Here is an 18,590-nt window from a genome sequence, read left to right on the forward strand (position 1 = left end):
CTCAGAGTAATATTTCCAGCCTTCAAACGTCACCCATAATTTCACCGAGTAGAGCACCCCAAACCTGATCTGCTGCTGATCCTGCACCGCCTTGGTCTTGTTGAATCCAGCACACCGTTTCATAAGCTCGGCTCCAATGTCCTGGTATATTCCTTGTTCCGCTCCCATTCAGTTCCGCTCTTCCCTGGCCCACCGCAAGATCTTCTCTTTCTCCACAAACTTATGGAGTCTCTCGATCACCGCCCGTGGCGGCTCCCCTGCTCTAGACTTCTGCCTCAGAGACTGTGAACTCTATCCACTTCAGGGGCCTTGTCCAGCACTCCCTCTGCCACCAGCATCCTTGACACGTATCTCGTGGCACTCACACCTTCCACTCCTTCAGAGAGGTCCACTATCCACACGCTCTGCCTTCTCAAACTGTTTTACTGTTCCTCCACCTTTGCTCTCAACGTCTTGCAAAGGTCTCCTAACTTCGCCTCCAATGCCACCACCTGATCGCTGTGGTCCGACATCACCCTCTCAATATCCCGGATCTGTGACCCATGTGCCTCCAAACATTTCTCCACCCTTTCCATTGAGCCCTTCAGGGGTGCAGTTATTTACTGCAATGGCCTTCGAGTGATCCTCCTGCATCCCCTTCCTCTGCTGGCAGAACTCATCCTTGATAAAAGCCATCAACTGCTCCATCTGGGGCTTTCCAACTTGCACTAACCCTTTCCCCTCCGCCATCCTTCCACTGGCTGCTGCGCCACAGGTCTCCTCCAACTCCTTGGCCAGGTCTTTCACCGTCTTCTGTCGGGTTTGGTAACCAGCAGACATACCACTCCCGGGAGGAACTGCTCCTCCGACCTTCAACTACACCTTTATGTCAAGTTGCACCCAATTTTGGGTAAAAAGAGCTCTTTTCTGTGCCTTCATGCAGGAACTGCCCTTTGTGCGACCACTCACACCATGGCCATCACCGGAAGTTCCAGCAGTTGTCCTACCTGAGGGTGTTGATACAATCGCCTTGATTATTTGAGGAGAAGGATACCTGGAAGGATGTTGAGGTTCCCTATATCCTTTTGCCTTGTCACTACTGCACTGCAGCCAAGGCTAGAATGGTGGAGTGCAGATCTGAGCTATCCCTGCTGGACATAGATCTCTTAAGGTGTCACCACCCTTTTAAGGCAGCTAAACGTTTGCATGCCGAGCAACACCAGCAGACAGAACGTGGCTGGACACCTTCAGCCTTTGGGCCTGTCTGCACTGGCACCTCTATCTGATTTTCCACTACTTGTCTCTGCATCTCCAACAAGTCTCTTACGGCCAAGACCAGAGGCTCCTCATCTGCATGGGGCTCAACAGGGTCCGGGCTCCAGTAGTCTTTTGAGTATCAGAGACCTTGGCTGTCACTGCCTCAGTTATAGGCTCATATCAGTGTTTTGCTCACTAGATTGTGAACCCGAGCCTACTCTAGAATATGCAGCCGCCGAGGTGAATGTATCTGTGCTGGTGAGGTATACAGGTAAACACCCTGATAGTGCATTCTCTGAGGATTCTGCGGCATCATCCTCAGAGGTAGGTTGGACATGAAGCCATGATGATCTTGTTAGCCTTTCGCTTTCTTCACTGGTACATGGAATGAAAAAATAGAAAGATATAATGGGTACCTATCAGCAGGCTCTTTAATTAATGCATTGTGTTTATCTGTGGAAACACCTGACAACTGCAGACTTGGGGCATCCTCACTGGCTTTCTGGAGGAGTCTTATTTGCTCCCAGCACAGGCGTGGTCATATTCTGTATTAACCGACATGGGACACACTGGTGGGATGATTGTTTTCCCCGTGTTACTCGGTGAGTGTGCGCTCCCCCTCCCCGAGAGCAGGGTTGCTCCACTACTTGTATAAAAGGTCAGTCAGTCTGGAACCAGCCAACAGAGAGAGAGGACCCGGTGAGATTCAACCTGTCCTCTTATAAATACCTGTTTGTTTAATAAAAATATCTGACTATTCAACTCGCTGGACTCCCAACATATTGTTAAATACTCCTCCCCAGCTACCTCACAGTTTTCTCCTCATCAATCTGGAATACCTCCAGTCATGGACCAGGGCATTCTTTCCTGTAGTAAGACACAAGGATTGACTATTATCCAATTGGTTGCATGCCCATGGCAACTGCTGATTAACAAACATTGGGCTGGATTCACCGAGACATTGTGCCAAAATCAAGAAATATAATCTGCCGCAGAATAGACTCCGACACCGGAATCGGGCTTGAAGCCGGCTTCGTGCCAATTTTGAATTCTCTGGACCCTCAACTCGCCGAAATTGCAGCTCCCGCCGCGCGGCCCAGAAGTACAGTGTGCACCTCATTATCTGTCCTGACGACTGATTCTCCGAGGCCTCAGCGATTCTGCACCCCGGATGGGCCGATTTCCCGACGTTGTGTTTCTAACCACCTATAAAAATTGGTGAAGCCGGCGTGCTGGCTGAGGCGGCTGCGAGAGGAGGTAGGAGTTGGCGTGGGAGGGACTGCGGGCTCCCGTATTGGAGACCAGCTGTGCTTCCTGCGTGGAGGGGGGCCCTGCCGGGGCCGGGGGAGGGGAAGGAAGGGGAACAGTCTGAGCGGCCGGGGTGCTCCCAACATGACAGAGCGGTGCCCACGTACCAAGCCCCATTACGGTGGCCATTTTGTTGGCCACCCACCCCAGCCCCTGGGTGGATACCAAGAAAACGGCCTTATGGATGGGTGCTGCCCCCCTACCTGGCCACCCCACTCAACCGGCGATGCCCACCAGGGGGTCCACCCAGGGCCACACCGAAGGCAGCCCCCAGTGAGGGCAGTGCCATCAAACGGTGGCCCTGGCAGCAGGGATGGGCACCAGGAACGAAGGCACCGATGGGACCGGGATGCAGGGGTGGGGGACATGCGTGGCTGGGGCGCGCGGTGACAACCGGGGCCACCATGTACCTGGTTAGGTATGGGCCATGATAACATGAGCTTTGACAAAGGGTCATCTGGACTCGAAACGTTAGCTCTTTTTCTCCCTACAGATGCTGCCAGATCTGCTGAGATTTTCCAGCATTTCCTCTTTAGTGCCATGATAACATTCTCTGCTCTCACCCCCTTCAGAATATCATATGTGGTAACCAGCCAGTGATGTTGGCTGCCGTGGCGGGAGCAACTGCCTGGCATGCAGCCCTGTGGCAGCATCAGTGCAGGCGGCTCAGAGATGAGGCAGAGGTTGCAGCAGAGGAGCAGGCTGCACGGGGGCGGACTATGGACACATGGCCATTCAACGTGGCTCGCGTTGTATATGGGGCCTGAACGGGGACACACGGCTGAGGTCGCATATAGCACTGTTTTGTACAGTAGGGAGCTCTGCTCGCCGGAATTCCCCAGTGTAGCGAGAGATCAGGAAACCATTATTAAATGGGATCCCAATCTCCAAGGCCTCCGAAATGATCCACGACCTCCTCCCCACCCCACCCAGCCGAACGCACTATTGGAGGATCCCCCCCGCCCCTCCCCACCCCCTCCCAACACCCACCTGGGCATCCTTAGCCTGATGGTACGTGTTGAATAATTGTCAGCATGGCACCTTGGCAGCATCAACCTGGCACCTGGCAGTGCCACCTGAGCACCTTGGTAGTGCCAGGCTGGCCTAGGTGGCACTGCCAGGGTGCCAAGGTGTGGGTGTTGGAGGGGTGCCGGGGGGTGGGGGGCTGGGGGAATTCTCCGATAGTGCGTTGGGCTGGGGGGAGGAGGTTGCGGTAGTGCGTTTTGGGGGCCTCCGAGATCGGGGTGCCATTTAAAAATGACATCCTGATCTCGGTGTTCCGTCGAGTGGATCTCCAGAATGTTCAAAACAGGGCTGTGAGCGGCCTCGGCCATGTGTTCCCCATTCAGGTCTTTTGTACAATACGCATCGCATTGAAAACCATGGCCGCGATTCTGCAACCAGGCGCCGGGTCAGAGAATCGTTGGGGTGGGGGGGGGGGGGGGGTGGCGTGGGGATCCGACCCCGGGGGGGCTCCCACGGTGGCCTGGCCCGCGATCGGGACCTACCGATCGGCGGGCGGGCTGGATCCATGAGGGCCTACTTTACTCCACGCCGGGCCCCTGTAGGGCTCCGCCATTTTGACCGGGGGGGCTGACACGGAGGAGGGAACCCCCGCGCATGTGCAGAAGTACGCCGGCCTTTCTGCGCATATGCGAAATCACGCCCACCGTTGTACGCCTGCGCGAACTCGTGCGGGCCGTTCAGCGCCGGCTGGAGCTGCGGGAATCACTCCGGTGTCAACCTAGCCCCCTAGAAAGGTGATGTACCATCGATTGTACGCGAGGCGAGTGATTTACCAAAGTCTGGCTTTAATTAACTAGAACACAGCTCTGCGATCGTCTACAGTGGAAAGGGACGATCATCAGGCGTCTGAGCATTTATACCTCGTTAATAGAGGCGTGGTTAACTCAGCCTCTCGGCCAATCGGTCGAGAGGCACATGACCGACCAGGGCCAATGGTAAGCCGACGTTCTGGCCCAATGGCAGACGAGTATGCAGATCATATCACCACAAAAGGTGAGAATTCCTCACTTTTGGGGGCCGTTGACGCTGGACTGGTTGGTGTCGGTTTTCACGCCGGCGTGGGGACATAGCCCCATTATTAGAGAATCCCACCACTTGTGTTTCTCGGAAACATGCGACTGAACAGGCTTGCCGAGGGACTTCGGGTGCGATTCTCCGCTGCCCACGACGGGTCGGAGAATAGCGGGAGGGCCTTCCCGACAATTTTCCCGCCCTCCCACTATTCTCCCCCCCCCCCCCCCCCCCCCCCCACGGCCGCCCCACGACACGAATCGCTGCTCGCCGTTTTTTACGGCGAACAGCGATTCTCCCCAGGCTGATGGGCCGAGTTCCCAGGCCTTTACGGCCGTTTTCACAAACGCAATCACACCTGCTCTCACCGTTCGTGAAAACGGCCGCAAAGTGCCGTCCCGGACAACCATGGCACCAATTGGCACGGTGGCATGGGCCTGCGATCGGTGGGCACCGGTCGCGGGCAGCGGGTCCGATACCCGCGCACTATTTATTCTTCCGCCGCCCCGCAGGATCAGTCCGCGGGGCGGCTGAGGGGCATGACGGCCCGCGCATGCGCATGTTTGACGCGTCTGCGTGATGACGTCATCCGCGCATGCGCGGGTTGGAGCCTTCCAACCCGCGCATGCGCAGCTGATGTCATCGTGCGCGTCAGCCGCCGTGACGCTTGGCGCGCAGACTTAGCGAAGGTCGCTAAGCCCGCGATGCAGTGCTTCACTGGGCCGCGCTGCTAGCCCCGCCCGGGGGGGGGAAGAATCTGGTCCTGGGAGGGGGGCGCGGAGGCTGCCGTGAAACACGGCCAGTTTCACGGCAGTCTTTACGACTCGCCGCATTTGCGGAGAATCGCGCCCTTTGTTCTTTTTTGGGAGAATTGCACCTGAGAATTTTTTCCGCTGAATTGCATCCATTAATTCTTCTCTCTCCAACGCTGCTGCCAAGCCTGCTAAGTTTTTCTTTCAGATTTTTAGCATTGGCAGTATTTTCCTTTTATTACGAACTTAAACTTCTCAGTTATGACATATGACTTCTTACATATGAACCTATTAACTTCTGAGAGATAAAACCATTTTTCCACTTACTGCCTCTGCCTCATGGTTTTCACTTCCATGCAGCTGGTTTGAAACCCAACAGCTATTGAACTCTGACCTTAGTGAAAATTTTAAAACTTACCAAAGTCGGGCTCTTAATGAGCCCATAATGATATGAATTAGCTCCAAAATGGAATGTTCAGGCCTTGTTTGTTGGGGCAGCAGGGTAGCATGGTGGTTAGCATAAATGCTTCACAGCTCCAGGGTCCCAGGTTCGATTCCCGGCTGGGTCACTGTCTGTGTGGAGTCTGCACGTCCTCCCCCTGTGTGCGTGGGTTTCCTCCGGGTGCTCCGGTTTCCTCCCACAGTCCAAAGATGTGTGGGTTAGGTGGATTGGCCATGCTAAATTGCCTGTAGTGTCCTAATAAAAGTAAGGTTAAGGGGGGGTTGTTGGGTTACGGTTATAGGGTGGATATGTGGGTTTGAGTAGGGTGATCATGGCTCGGCACAACATTGAGGGCCGAAGGGCCTGTTCTGTGCTGTACTGTTCTATGTTCTATGTTTTCTCTCCCCAGATCTTGAGAAAAGGGTGGAAATGGAGGCAAGATACCTGGCTGAGCTGATCGGCAACCACTACTTTTATCAACCAACCTCCATTCCAGTCCGATTGGGGACAGCAATTTCTAACCTCTGTTTCTCTCTGTAATTCAGTTTCTCTCTCCATAAATGCATTGCTGTATTTTGCTTTTGTTTCCAAATTTTGGTTGTGAAAGTGTGGATTTGTTTAATAACATCTCTGCTCTGTTATGTTCATCTGGTATTCCATTGTAAGGCACTTATCCTTTTGTGTGTCTCTCTCTCTAACAGAAGCTGAAGTTCCTGAGGAAAAGTCTGGTCCCGGGACAGTGATCTGTGCTCTGGGAGTCACCCTGGGAATCATCAGTGCTGTTGTAGGGATCATCCTACTGATCAAAGAGAGACAGAGGCTGCAAGCTCAGCAACACGGCATCTAGGGGTAGGTACAGGGAACAGAACTCATCTGTGTGTACTGTTAATGTTACTGAAAGTGAGTCTCAACCAGAGTCCCAACTCCTTAAATGGTCGTCGCTGAATCCCTGTAGCAATGTACACAGGTATGAACAAGATTGAGAACATATTTTATATGCTTATCAACACTCACTGATACATGAAGAGTTAGTACTAGGATAAGGTACATGCTTAATGAGGTTCAATTGAAAGCCAAGACTCTCAAAAAAAAAGGGTTAACTTTTGCTTCCACAGCTCGAGAAAAGTGTGTACTTTGCTTGACTGACAGCTCTATGAGTCTATAATATTACTTTTTCCGATGAACTTTTTTCAATGGTTCAAATGTTAATTTGTACAGGATTAAGAAGTGTCATATGCTAATAGCTTGTTTTATTGTTACTTTAATGATCTGGTTGACACTTCTATAAAATTGTAGCACAAAAGCAGTTTTCTTTAAATGATGAATGGGTGCTTTTTAAATAGTTCCACACATGCCATTGTTACCATAGGGTTTGCTGGTTGTGTATGGAATGTTTATTGGGTGACTGGGCATGAAAGAACCATGAGTTAGCACAGAGGGTATTACAGCCATTGGAGTGGCTGGAGAGCATGACTTGACATTGAGTTGGCATCGGGTCTCTATGAAGCCATGAAGATGGGTGGGGGAGGGGTTGAGTGGCATGGGATGGATAAATGGGCATAAAAGAGCCATAAGTTAGTATAAAGAGTATGAGGGCCATTGGAGTGGCTGAAGCGAATGATGACATTAAGTTGACATGGGGTCTATGTGAGGCCATGGAGGTGGATGGGGGGGGGGGGGGGGGGGTGGGGGGGGGCATGAGTTGACATTGAGTTGGCATGGAGCCATGGGGGTGGATGTCATGATAAAGCACTGAATTGGTATGTGGATTTGGGGAAGGATGATGTGGCATTTGGGGAGAAGGCATGAAGTCCTAAATGATATGAAACAATTGGGATGAAGTCTCAGAAAATGGAGGCGTACCTTATTGTTAGGGCACCCTGTGCAAGTGCACGGTCAATTGGTCAATTCCAGCCCCACTTGTCCCGGAGTCACAACACAAGTGAATTAACCCAATAATTCCCATAAAAATACCAAAAGTCTTTTCCCTTTGACTGCCCAATAATTACAGAAACATGTTTGTAGGTTGAAACACAATTACTGTTTATTTCTAACAAGAATAATAATGAAATATGCAGCGGATACAGTTGGTTAACTATTAACTATTCTACCTCCCACTTTAACTTGCCCCCCCCCCCCACACACACACACACCAGATGAACAAACACAAGAGGGGTGGAAAAGCGGGGGGCTAAAGAGAAAAGACTCTTTGCTTCAGATGACGGTTCTCAGCATGCTTTCTTCACAGTAAATTTGTAAATTACAGGCTTTGTTTTTCTACCTGTGTTCACAATTTACCTGGAGAAGCAGAGGCCCTGTTTCACCAAACTTTGCTTTCAGTTCGTGGCCTGTCTTCAGGCCTCTGTAGCTTCAGGAATCCAACACCCACAGGCTTATTGGAGAGAGTTAACTGGTTCTTTCTGGAGAGAATTAGCAACAGCTTTCTGGAGAGAGTTGACAGATTATGGACTTTGCCTGCACAGCCATTAATAGTTCTCCTGCAGATAGACTCATTCAGGCTCCCTGCCAGTTCAGAAGCACAGCATTTCTAGTGAGAACTGGAGAGAAGAGAGATTGGGTCTTCTCTGTAAGCTGCCAGGAGTCAAACTGAAACCAAAATGAAAATATGTGACTCTGGAAAAAAATTCCAGTGGGATCTGGTCCGATCACCACCTGTTACCTGGCAGAGCAACAGCCTTTTGGGTCAATTCATTGGTCACCAGCCAAATCAATCAAACTGAGCCCTAGTCAATCTCTGTCATTGGTACTGGAAAGTGCACATCTCCAGTTTAAACAGTGCAGGATTCTGCTTGAATCAAAGGCACAGGCCACTGCTTTCTTTTGCTTGAATAGACACATGTCCATTAATCATCCATGGATCAAAAATGTTAAGGTAATTATAAAAGGAAGGAGAAATAAGACAATTAACAGGAAGGACCCTTACATTCTAACCAACCCAACTCTGCACTTAGCCATCCCTGTGGCCACCTCTGATCTGCTCCTGGGCTCACTGGGCTTGACTTCAGCCTGTTGCCACGTTTGGGGTATCTACTTTATTCAGATATTGATCTGACAGTTATTAATGATGATATTGCTTTCAGAGTCGCCAGGTATCAAATTATACCACCACAAGGTTCAACCAAATATCGATCAAAGACCCAACAACCAGTTAGTTAGTTCAAGTTCAATAATAGTTTATTTACACACAAGATTAACTTCGACATGCAGTATAAAACACGACAAGCTAAATTACACCTAGCACTACAACAACCTGTACTTAACTTCAGGCACCCGGTTTGCTTTTGAAAACTCACCATTATTCTTAGAGTTCCCCCTATACCAAAAAGGGTCGATATTCTAAATGGTGAACAGGGATTCTCACTCCTTGACTCCGATGCAGGCTTCGGTGGGTGCTATTCAGGTCAAACTATATTTTCAAGTTATCCCCCGGTATAACCCATACCTTCACCGAAGATTTTATCTACTTACCACTTAGTAGCATCGATGTCCTGGGTCCTGCATTGCTAAGTAAGTAACGTAGACTTTAGGAAACAAATCACTTTTCAGGTTGTTATTTTATTATTATGTTTGTTCTTTTAAAAGCTGCAAACACTTTCTTTACAGAAAGGTAAAAAGATCTTGCTTCTGGATCCTTCTGGTTGGTTGAAGGGACCTTCAGGCTCACCTTGACAATCAATCTTCTTTGAAGTCTGGTCTTCTTGAGATGTGTTCGCTGGTTAGCTCTGTTGCTGTGCCTTGTCGCTCCCATGTATTGAGCTACAAGAGCTGGCTCTGCTAGCTATCTCTCAGCTCACTCTGACTCCTGTTTAAATTCTAGTCTTCCTTAGATCAATAGCTGTTTAAGCTCAGCTGCTCGTCTTGTCTTTCCCATGACCGAGCTGTGAGAGCTGAATATGCTTCTCTCCTCTCTCCTCTCCTTCCCTTCTCTTCTGGTTCTGCTCCCTTGGTTTATATTCTCTTTCTTACAATTATTAAGTTTTTATGACCTTATTGTAAATTAACTTATTTCACTTCGATTGTTAAAAAGTATCTTTGATCTAAACATTCTAATACAACTAATTATTCATTTTGGGCATGGCCTCACCTCTCAGATCTGATTACATTGTCCTTTGTGATGTTCAAAATTCCTTTGTGATATTCAAAAATGCTTTGGTTTCAAGAGGTGTTACTTTTCATTTCTGTCATTTGAATAGTTTAATTTTCCAATTGTCCCCAGCTCATAACTTTGCCTTTGATATTGACTTTAAATTATAGACTGATAGTCTCCAATTTTCTTTAATTTACTTGATGTTAGTAGAATTTCACACTTAGAATTGTTAACAAATCAATTGAATCTCATCCTTTCCTTTCCAGCTGTTTACTAAGAGAGTTAATTTCAATGAAGGTGTGAAACATTTGCTTTTAGCTGTATGCTAAAATTTCACTTGGTTATGACTTGAAAGACCTGCCTGATTTAAACATTCGTCACTTAATTCAATTGAAACCTTCATCCATGCTTTTCCAGATGCTTCCTAAGATAGTTACATTCAATGAAGGTGTGAGCCATTGTTTTAACTTATTACAAGGATCCCGTGTGTTTGCTAAGCCTGCTTGTGAGAAAGAATCTGCATTTTATAATACTGCTGTTTGCAGCTGTTATTAACCCTTCATGGGATCTTTCCCTGTATCCTCTCAGGTTTCTCTCAGACCAGATATTGCCAGACTTCCATGTTTCAAATGACACATTTTTCTGTATTTTCAAGACAGGCTTTTGGCATAGGAACAAGGCCTTTGTTCGGATCTGGAGTGGCTGGGTCTGGAGAAGTAACTTTGTTTCTGCTGGGCTTGTCCGTCTGGCAGCGGTCGTTGATTTTGAACTTTTTTCTGGTCGTGGTGCTGCAATTGATTTCAGGTATAGGCCGGGGCTAAGAGAGCCGGTGCCAAGAGAGATTGTATACATTGCAGTCTCTCTCCTTATCCTTTTTTGGGTTTTGTGGTCCTTAGCTTTGGACCTAATAATTTGCAGGCTTCGATTACTGCTTTCGATTTGAGCCAATAAAGGGGCGGGTTCCTTGATGGCTGGGCGTGTCCTCAGCGGTCATTGACCTTGACTGTTTGGGCTTCCTGGGTGAATGGTGTGGCGCCGATGAGTCTGTATCTGATACCTGAGTACAAGTCTTTTGTCCTGGGGAAATGGGCCATTAGAATGCAAATCGGCTGGGGGTTTCGATTGTGTCTGGTTGTCTAGTGGCAAATATACACTTAAGCTCGGAGTTCGTCTGGATCCTGCACTGACCATATTTTCCATGTTTCTTTGCAAGTGGCCATATTTCCCATGTTTCTTTGCAAGTGGCCATATTTCCCTTTGTAAGTGGCCATGTTTCCCTGTGTAAGTGGCCATCCTAGATGGCTACATCCCGTCCTCTTGATCCCAAACGCAGAGCGTGGTGGATCACACTATTGGTCCTTCATCCGTCTTTGGTGTGCCAGGTACCCTTGGTCAAGGACAGGTTCTACACTACACTGTCCTATGTTTTTGGAGCATTTGCCTAAATTTTTTAATACATCACACATTCATAAATTCTAAGGGGGCACTATAGACATTTAATCATACATTTAACTTCTTCACACAGGGGAACCTCTAACTGTCATTACCTAAGCTACAGTCATGCTGCTAGCAAATAACAAAAGGAACTTATAATACAATACAAAAATTTTAAACAACAGCAGCATCACATTTCTACTTAAGTCATAACAATCATTAAAAAGTTCAATTTTTATTTGTCAGTGAAACAGTTTAAAATGTTTGTGGGGTTTGGTGGATTCCAAGAAAAGGGGCTCGGAGTGTATAAATTGGGGAGAGGGAGGCTCTCCTTCGCCATTTGCAGAGTCTAAGTGAACGATACTGCAGAGTATTGCTATTACCAAGAGGGCTTCTATTGTATATGAGAGGGAATACCATTTTACAATGTTTTCGCACCATGTGGGGGTATCAGTGTTTATTTTTATGTGAGGTGTGGTGTCCGGGCTAGGGGTATCGTGTTGTGTGCTTATGTTCGGGCCGGTGTGGTGTTGGGGGTAAATGCGTACAACGCGCGCAACTGTAGGAATCCAGCGATGATCATAATGGAGGTCATCAGTTCTGTCTTCATCTTCTTGTTCTTCATTCTTTGTATGTTCCTGGAGGTACAAGCATAATATCTGTTATTACCCTTGGTTAATATCTCATTTGTCTGTCTTTCTCTCCTTAACTTCAATTACCCATTAGAATTGTCACCAGGTAGGGCAGCACGGTGGCCTAGTGGTTAGCACAACTGCCTCACAGGGCTGAGGTCCCAGGTTCGATCCCGGTTCTGGGTCACTGTCCGTGTGAAGTTTGCACATTCTCCCCGTGCCTGCGTGGGTTTCACCCCCACAACCCAAAAAGAAAATGAGGGAGTCACACCTGGTGACAATTGTTTTTTTTTTTATTTAGATTTTAATGGCCCATTTCCCCAGGACAAAAGACTTGTACTCAGGTATCAGATACAGAGTAGGTGGATTGGCCACGCTAAATTGCCCCTTAATTGGAAAAAATAATTGGGTAATCTAAATTTTTTAAAAAAGAATTGTCACTAGGTGTGACTCCCTCACTTTCTTTTTTAAAATAACTATTTTAGAGATAAGACAACCGAAAAAAACATTCTGTTAAAGTGCAAAGAATCTCGCAGCTTGTGGCCGATGGGGCGGACAATTTGTCCATCCAGTGCTGAGGTAGTTTGCATGTAGCAGCAAATTCTGTTACAACCAAGTGTGTTGAACATGTAAATAGCAGTTGGAGTAGCGACCAAAAGAGTTGCTGAAAGTAGAGTTGAATGCAGAGATTGTGGCAAAAAGCATTCTTTAAACCACACGCAAAAAGAACAGATAAGAGGAAACAATAGCTATATCCCATCTGTTCTTGCCAATTCACCTCTCAGCTTTGTAAAATTTTACTCCTGTACATTCACGACTTCCTGGTGATTGTAATTTTCTTGGGTTCCTCCCTTCCTTCAGAGTCCTCACCTCTGACGCCAGGCCTTCTGGTGAGGCCTGCTGTATCCTTTTGGTTAAATCATGTCCAATTTTGAATGGCCATGTGACACTCTCATTCTCTACAATAATAATAATAATAAACTTTTTATTGTCATAAGTAGATTTACATTAACACCGCAATGAAGTTACTGTGAAAAGCCCCTATGAACATTAGGGTCTGATGAGGGGCCAATGAACCTTGAGAGTCTGATGATCCTGGCACAAAAAGGTGTAGCCCTCTACTTGGCAACTGTCTGTTAGATTAAATTTGAGTGAACAAATATCTGTTTGGCTATATTCCTGGCCTGAGTAACCTGGTCAGTCACATCCCTACCTTTACTCAACTAAGTCACTTGCAGTGACAATGATGTATGTGAAGAAACTCGGTTCTAAATAAACAATGAGTTCTTTGGACTAATTATTTATTTGTGTGGTTTATTGTACTCAAACCTAATGTATGACTTCCCTCCCTCAGGCTAGTAAACAACAGTCTGATTCATCAGAGATAGCCATCAGTGGGATGGTCCCTGAGGTAGAGGATCTTGGATCAAAGTTATATTGATTTTACAATAGGTGATGATTTTGCAAATTGTATCTAGTGATATTGCTCAGAAAATGTTTATCAATGTCACCTGTTTACATACAAATTCTACGCATAATATTAAAACAACTCCACTTACTCACAGGAGGAATGAGCTGATAATGAGATAGGAAATTAATGTATTCAGTTTTTCTGGCATATTTGTGATAATGCATTTTGTCTACTTAGGTTGAAGACAGAAAACGCTTTGCTGCACCATGTCTCCTCATCGTCGCACTATGACCTTTCATCACATCATGTCTTCTAGTCTTCATAACATATCCTCATCACTTGGCGTGAAGCGGCAATGAACTGTGAATAATTTCTGAACCCATGGAACATTGGTTTATTCTCTGCTTAATACAATTATGTCTTCATAATTCTTGATCATTTTTTAAATCATCTTTTTCAAAGAAAATCTAATTTGTAAGTAAGGTTCTCATGCCATATTAACAATGTCAGTTCGTGCAAATATTTCTTCTGTCACATATTTCATTAAAAGTTGTACAAATCTCTGGATTATTTTTTTAAAATCTAATTCTACTTCTAACTTTAAGTTCCACTAACCTGTCTACTCCAATGTTGTGTAAAATTCGGTTCAGTCGATTCAGCAGGATGGTAAAGCCTTGCTGGATAATAATAGAACTTTCTGTCACTCAGATTCTAGTGTTCACTCAGAGTGGGAATCCAGCTTTTGGGGACAAGATGAGTAGCAAGCCATCCATTCCCACAGTTTGAAGCCGAGGAGGCTTTAACTCCCAAGCCTGATATGTGTGTTTCCCTAGAAACCGAATAAAAGCCATCAAGAGGGTTCCAGCTGAGATCACACGGATCTCTGGCATGCAGGTAGTGAGAATGGGTTTCAGGAGGTTCTTGGGATCATGAAATGGGCGGAGCCTTGGGGGTCAGGAGACAAAGTAGAGATTTATGGGGAAAAGGTAGGGGCTGCGGAAAACCACTCATCTAAGGTGAAATGAGGCCATGCAATGAAGAAAATGAAGGCAAGGACCATGGGGCAAAGGGAACTGCTGAATGGTACAAGACCAAAGTCCCCGAACAGGCGCCGGAATGTGGTGACTAGGGGCTTTTCACAGTAACTTCATTTGAAGCCTACTCGTGACAATAAGCGATTTTCATTTCATTTCATTTCATTGTTTATCTTTACTATCCTGATGGTCACATCATCAGTGATAATGGAATTGACTAATTATAATCTCTATCAATTAGTCTACAACTGACCCAGACATGAAATAAAGGAACTCTTAGTGGTGGAGACATTTGAAAAACATAGATCTGAATTGTTCCTTGCAAACCTGCTACAATTAGCAGATGTCATAATGTGCAGTCTAAAATGTTCTCTTTTGAAAGAAATCTAATTTTCATTTACATGAATTAAACTTAACTGCTTCCGCCATTTCCAAGGCAGCTTGTTGTTCTATAGATTAGCCATTAATAGATTAATATTTCGTTCACTGAAATATTGCTCACCTTTTTTTGTTTTTAACTTAATGCCCTTCAAGTACAGGTCATGTCTTCTGGTTCCAGTGAACCAGCTGAAGCAGCTTGTCATGATCAACATGATTAATTCCCTTTACATTTTTTTTGAGTGGTAAGATTTAACCCAATTTATACATGCACTCCTCATAATGCAATATCCTTCCCCTCATTCCCTTGATGAGTTCGGTCACTCTTTTTATCCTTTCCATATTCCTCCTTTACTGTGGCAGTGAGAACTGTACACAGTATTCAAAGTGTGATCATACTAATAACTTATAAATTTACAGGATTGCTTCACTATTTCAGCTCAGTACTGACTTTAAAACATCTGGGTTGCGATTTAACAGAAACATTTCTAAGTGTTATTTTGTGCGTGATTGGTGGGGTGTTTCTCGGCAGCCCATATTTAAACGGCACTTACTGCCAGAAATGAGCCCCACAAGCTTCTCGCCATTATTGGTTGTTGCGTTGTCTCATTCACCAGTCTTGTGTCTCGACGTTAACAGGACTTTTAAACACTCCTTCACCACTCACTCCAGTCAACACACAACCATGCCACCACGCAGACCTGTTCCTTGTTTTGGCAATGCCGACATGGTCAGGCTGCTGGACTTTGTGAATGCGAGATAGGACATCCTGTTCCCCCGAGGGGGGTTGCAGGACCTGCAGTAGGTCACCAAACTGCCTGGGAAGCAATGGCAGCAGCTGTCAATGTGGGCAGCATGACAAGGAGGACCAGCGTCCAATGTCAGAACAAGACCAACCACCTCGTCTGAGCTGCAAGGGTAAGTTCCCACCTCTCTTCGGGATCAGTACCGCCTACCATCCTTCAAATTTCCAACTGAACCCCCCCACCTCGCTCCCCCCCAACAAATCATTGTTCATCACACCCCCCCCCCCCCCCCCCCCCATCCAGTCTTCGTGCTTGTTCCTCAGCAGTCCCTGGCAACCACCAACATAACCCCTTCATGTCCAGTTGTTGTGCCCATACATGCCACCTGCAATAAACCCCCCCCCCACCTCCGCCCAATCCATCAAGCGTATGGCTTACAGAGCCCTCTCTTTGTCCCTACGGGAGAAGATAGCCTATGAGTGGGAAAAGACCAAAATGAGGGTCGGAATTCTAGACATCTGAGTCTTCACTCCCTGTAAGGAACGGACCCCAGAGAGTGCGAGGTTGACCAAGGACAGAGCAGTCACCACTAGCGGGTTTGGCCTCCACAGCAGAGGTAAGGATCCACTGCCCCTGCATCCAGATGACCTGTCTCAAGTGAGTTGTTCATGTTAGACAAAATCATCCTTCCCACTCACTAACCACGGATGAAATTCTACGCCCCCGCCTTGGCAGAAATTCTCCGCCACCCGGGAATTGGTGGGGCAGGAATCGCACCACGACGAGCGGCGTGCACCCTGCGGTGATTCTCCGGCCCGCGATGGGCCAAAGTCCCGCCGCTGGGGGGCCAATCCCGCTGCCGTGGTTTGAACCACCTCTGGTGGCGGCGGGATCGGCGGCGCGAGCGGGCCCCCGGGGTCCTGGGAGGGGGGGTGGGACGATCAGACCCCGGGGGGTGCCCCCAAGGTTGCCAGGCCCGCGATCGGGGCCCACCGATCGGCAGGCGGGCCAGGGCCGTGGGGGCACTCTCTCTTCCGCCACCGCCACGGCCTCCGCCATGGCGGAAGCGGAAGAGAAGCGCGCATGCGCCGGTGGTGACGTCAGCGCCAGCTGGCCGCTGACGTCACCGCCGATGCATGCGCGAACCGGCGAAGGCCTTTCGGCCAGCCCCGGCGCCGGGCGGCAGACGTCAAAGGCCACTGGTGACGGTTTTGGCGGCAGTCGGCGTGGCGCCAACCGCTCCGGCGCGGGCCTAGCCCCCAAAGGTGCGGAGAATCCCCGCCCCGCCGTTGAGGGGAGAATGCTGCCCCACATGTCTATTCTCTTGCAGGATCTCCATCCCATGGGGCCAAACCATCTGGAGTCATCCATTCCCAGCCTTGCCACTGAAGAGACCATCTCGGTGGAGAGTTTTGAATTGACCACTATCGGGGCGTCACAGCAATCACTCCTACCTTACACCAGCGCAGAGACACACACCTCGGTGGGCGACAATAGTAGACAGACTTGGGCGGCAGAATCTGGTGAGCACCCCTCAGTTACTGATGCACATCAGGTGCAGGCAGGAAGATCCAAGGCATTCAGCAGTCAGAGGTCTGCTGGATCCCGAGACTCAGCCGAGTCCCATGCAGATGCCGAGCCATTGGACAAGATTATCCCAGAACTGATGCAGATGCTAGGACATGGCCGTGAAATTCAGGAGAGGATGTCAGTGACATTCCAGCCACGAGTCCCAAAGACAACGGGCGCCGAAGATGATGCCAGCAATGCGTATCACCGAGGCAAACACTGCTAGGGTGGCAACGGCAATGAAAAGCCTGGAGCACAAAGTCAGCGTCTTGCATGGTGATGTTCAAGGCATGGCTCAGTCTGTGATGACCATGGCTGAGGGCCTTGACATCATGTCCCACGTGCCGATGAACATTGCTGAGGCACTGCAGAGTACCAGAGCTTTCCTCACAGCAAGTTATCATAAGAACATAAGAACTAGGAGCAGGAGTAGGCCATCTGGCCCCTCGAGCCTGCTCCACCATTCAATGAGATCATGGCTGATCTTTTGTGGACTCAGCTCCACTTTCTGGCCTGAACACCATAACCCTTACACCCTTTATTCTTCAAAAAACTATCTATCTTTACCTTAAAAAACATTTAATAAAGGAGCCTCAACTACTTCACTGGGCAAGGAATTCCATAGATTCACAACCCTTTGGGTGAAGACTTTCCTCCTGTGCTCAGTCCTAAATCTACTTCCCCTTATTTTGAGGCTATGCCCCCTAGTTCTGCTTTCATCCGCCAGTGGAAACAACCTGCCCGCATCTATCCTATCTATTCCCTTCATAATTTTATATGTTTCTATAAGATTCCCCCTCATTCTTCTAAATTCCAACGAGTACAGTCCCAGTCTACTCAACCTCTCCTCGTAATTCATAGATATATACATAGAATCTACAGTGCAGAAGGAGGCCATTTGGCCCATCGAGTCTGCACCGGCTCCTGGAAAGAGCACCCTACCCAAGGTTAACACCTCCACCCTATCCGCATAACCCAGCACCCCACACAACACTAAGGGCAATTTTGGACACTAAGGGCAATTTAGCATGGCCAATCCACCTACCCTGCACATCTTTGGACTGTGGGAGGAAACCGGAGCACCCAGAGGAAACCCACGCACACACGGGGAGGATGTGCAGACTCCAACAGACAGTGACCCAAGCCGGAATTGAACCTGGGACCCTGGAGATGTGAAGCCATTGTGCTATCCACAATGCTATCTTGCTGCCCTTATCCACCCCCTAATCCAACCCCTTCAGCTCTGGGATTAACCTAGTGAATCTCCTCTGCACATCCTCCAGTGCCAGTACGTCCTTTCTCAGGTAAGGAGACCAAAACTGAACACAATACTCCAGGTGTGGCCTCACTAACACCTTATACTATTGCAGCATAACCTCCCTAGTCTCAAACGCCATCCCTCTAGCAATGAAGGACAATATTCCATTCGCCTTCTTAATCACCTATTCCACCTGTAAACAAACTTTTTGCGACTCATGCACTTGCACACCCAGGTCTCTCTGC

The 18,590-nt window shown here is 48.0% G+C and overlaps 1 protein-coding gene across 2 annotated transcripts in view; it reads left to right on the forward strand.

The window, feature by feature from the left end:
- LOC119975905 (RLA class II histocompatibility antigen, DP alpha-1 chain-like) overlaps positions 1 to 13,927 on the forward strand; it is a 96,153-nt gene extending 82,226 nt beyond the window's left edge. For both annotated transcript variants that reach the window (XM_038815841.1, XM_038815842.1), the window contains exons 4-5: positions 6,477 to 6,624; positions 13,598 to 13,927. In XM_038815841.1, coding sequence (XP_038671769.1) covers positions 6,477 to 6,622 — 146 coding nt within the window. In that variant the 3' untranslated portion in view covers positions 6,623 to 6,624; positions 13,598 to 13,927. The remainder of the gene's footprint in view (positions 1 to 6,476; positions 6,625 to 13,597) is intronic.
- The last annotated feature ends 4,663 nt before the right edge of the window (positions 13,928 to 18,590 follow it).

This window comes from Scyliorhinus canicula, chromosome 13 (assembly GCF_902713615.1).
Source record: "Scyliorhinus canicula chromosome 13, sScyCan1.1, whole genome shotgun sequence".
NCBI classification, from domain to species: Eukaryota; Metazoa; Chordata; class Chondrichthyes; order Carcharhiniformes; family Scyliorhinidae; genus Scyliorhinus; species Scyliorhinus canicula.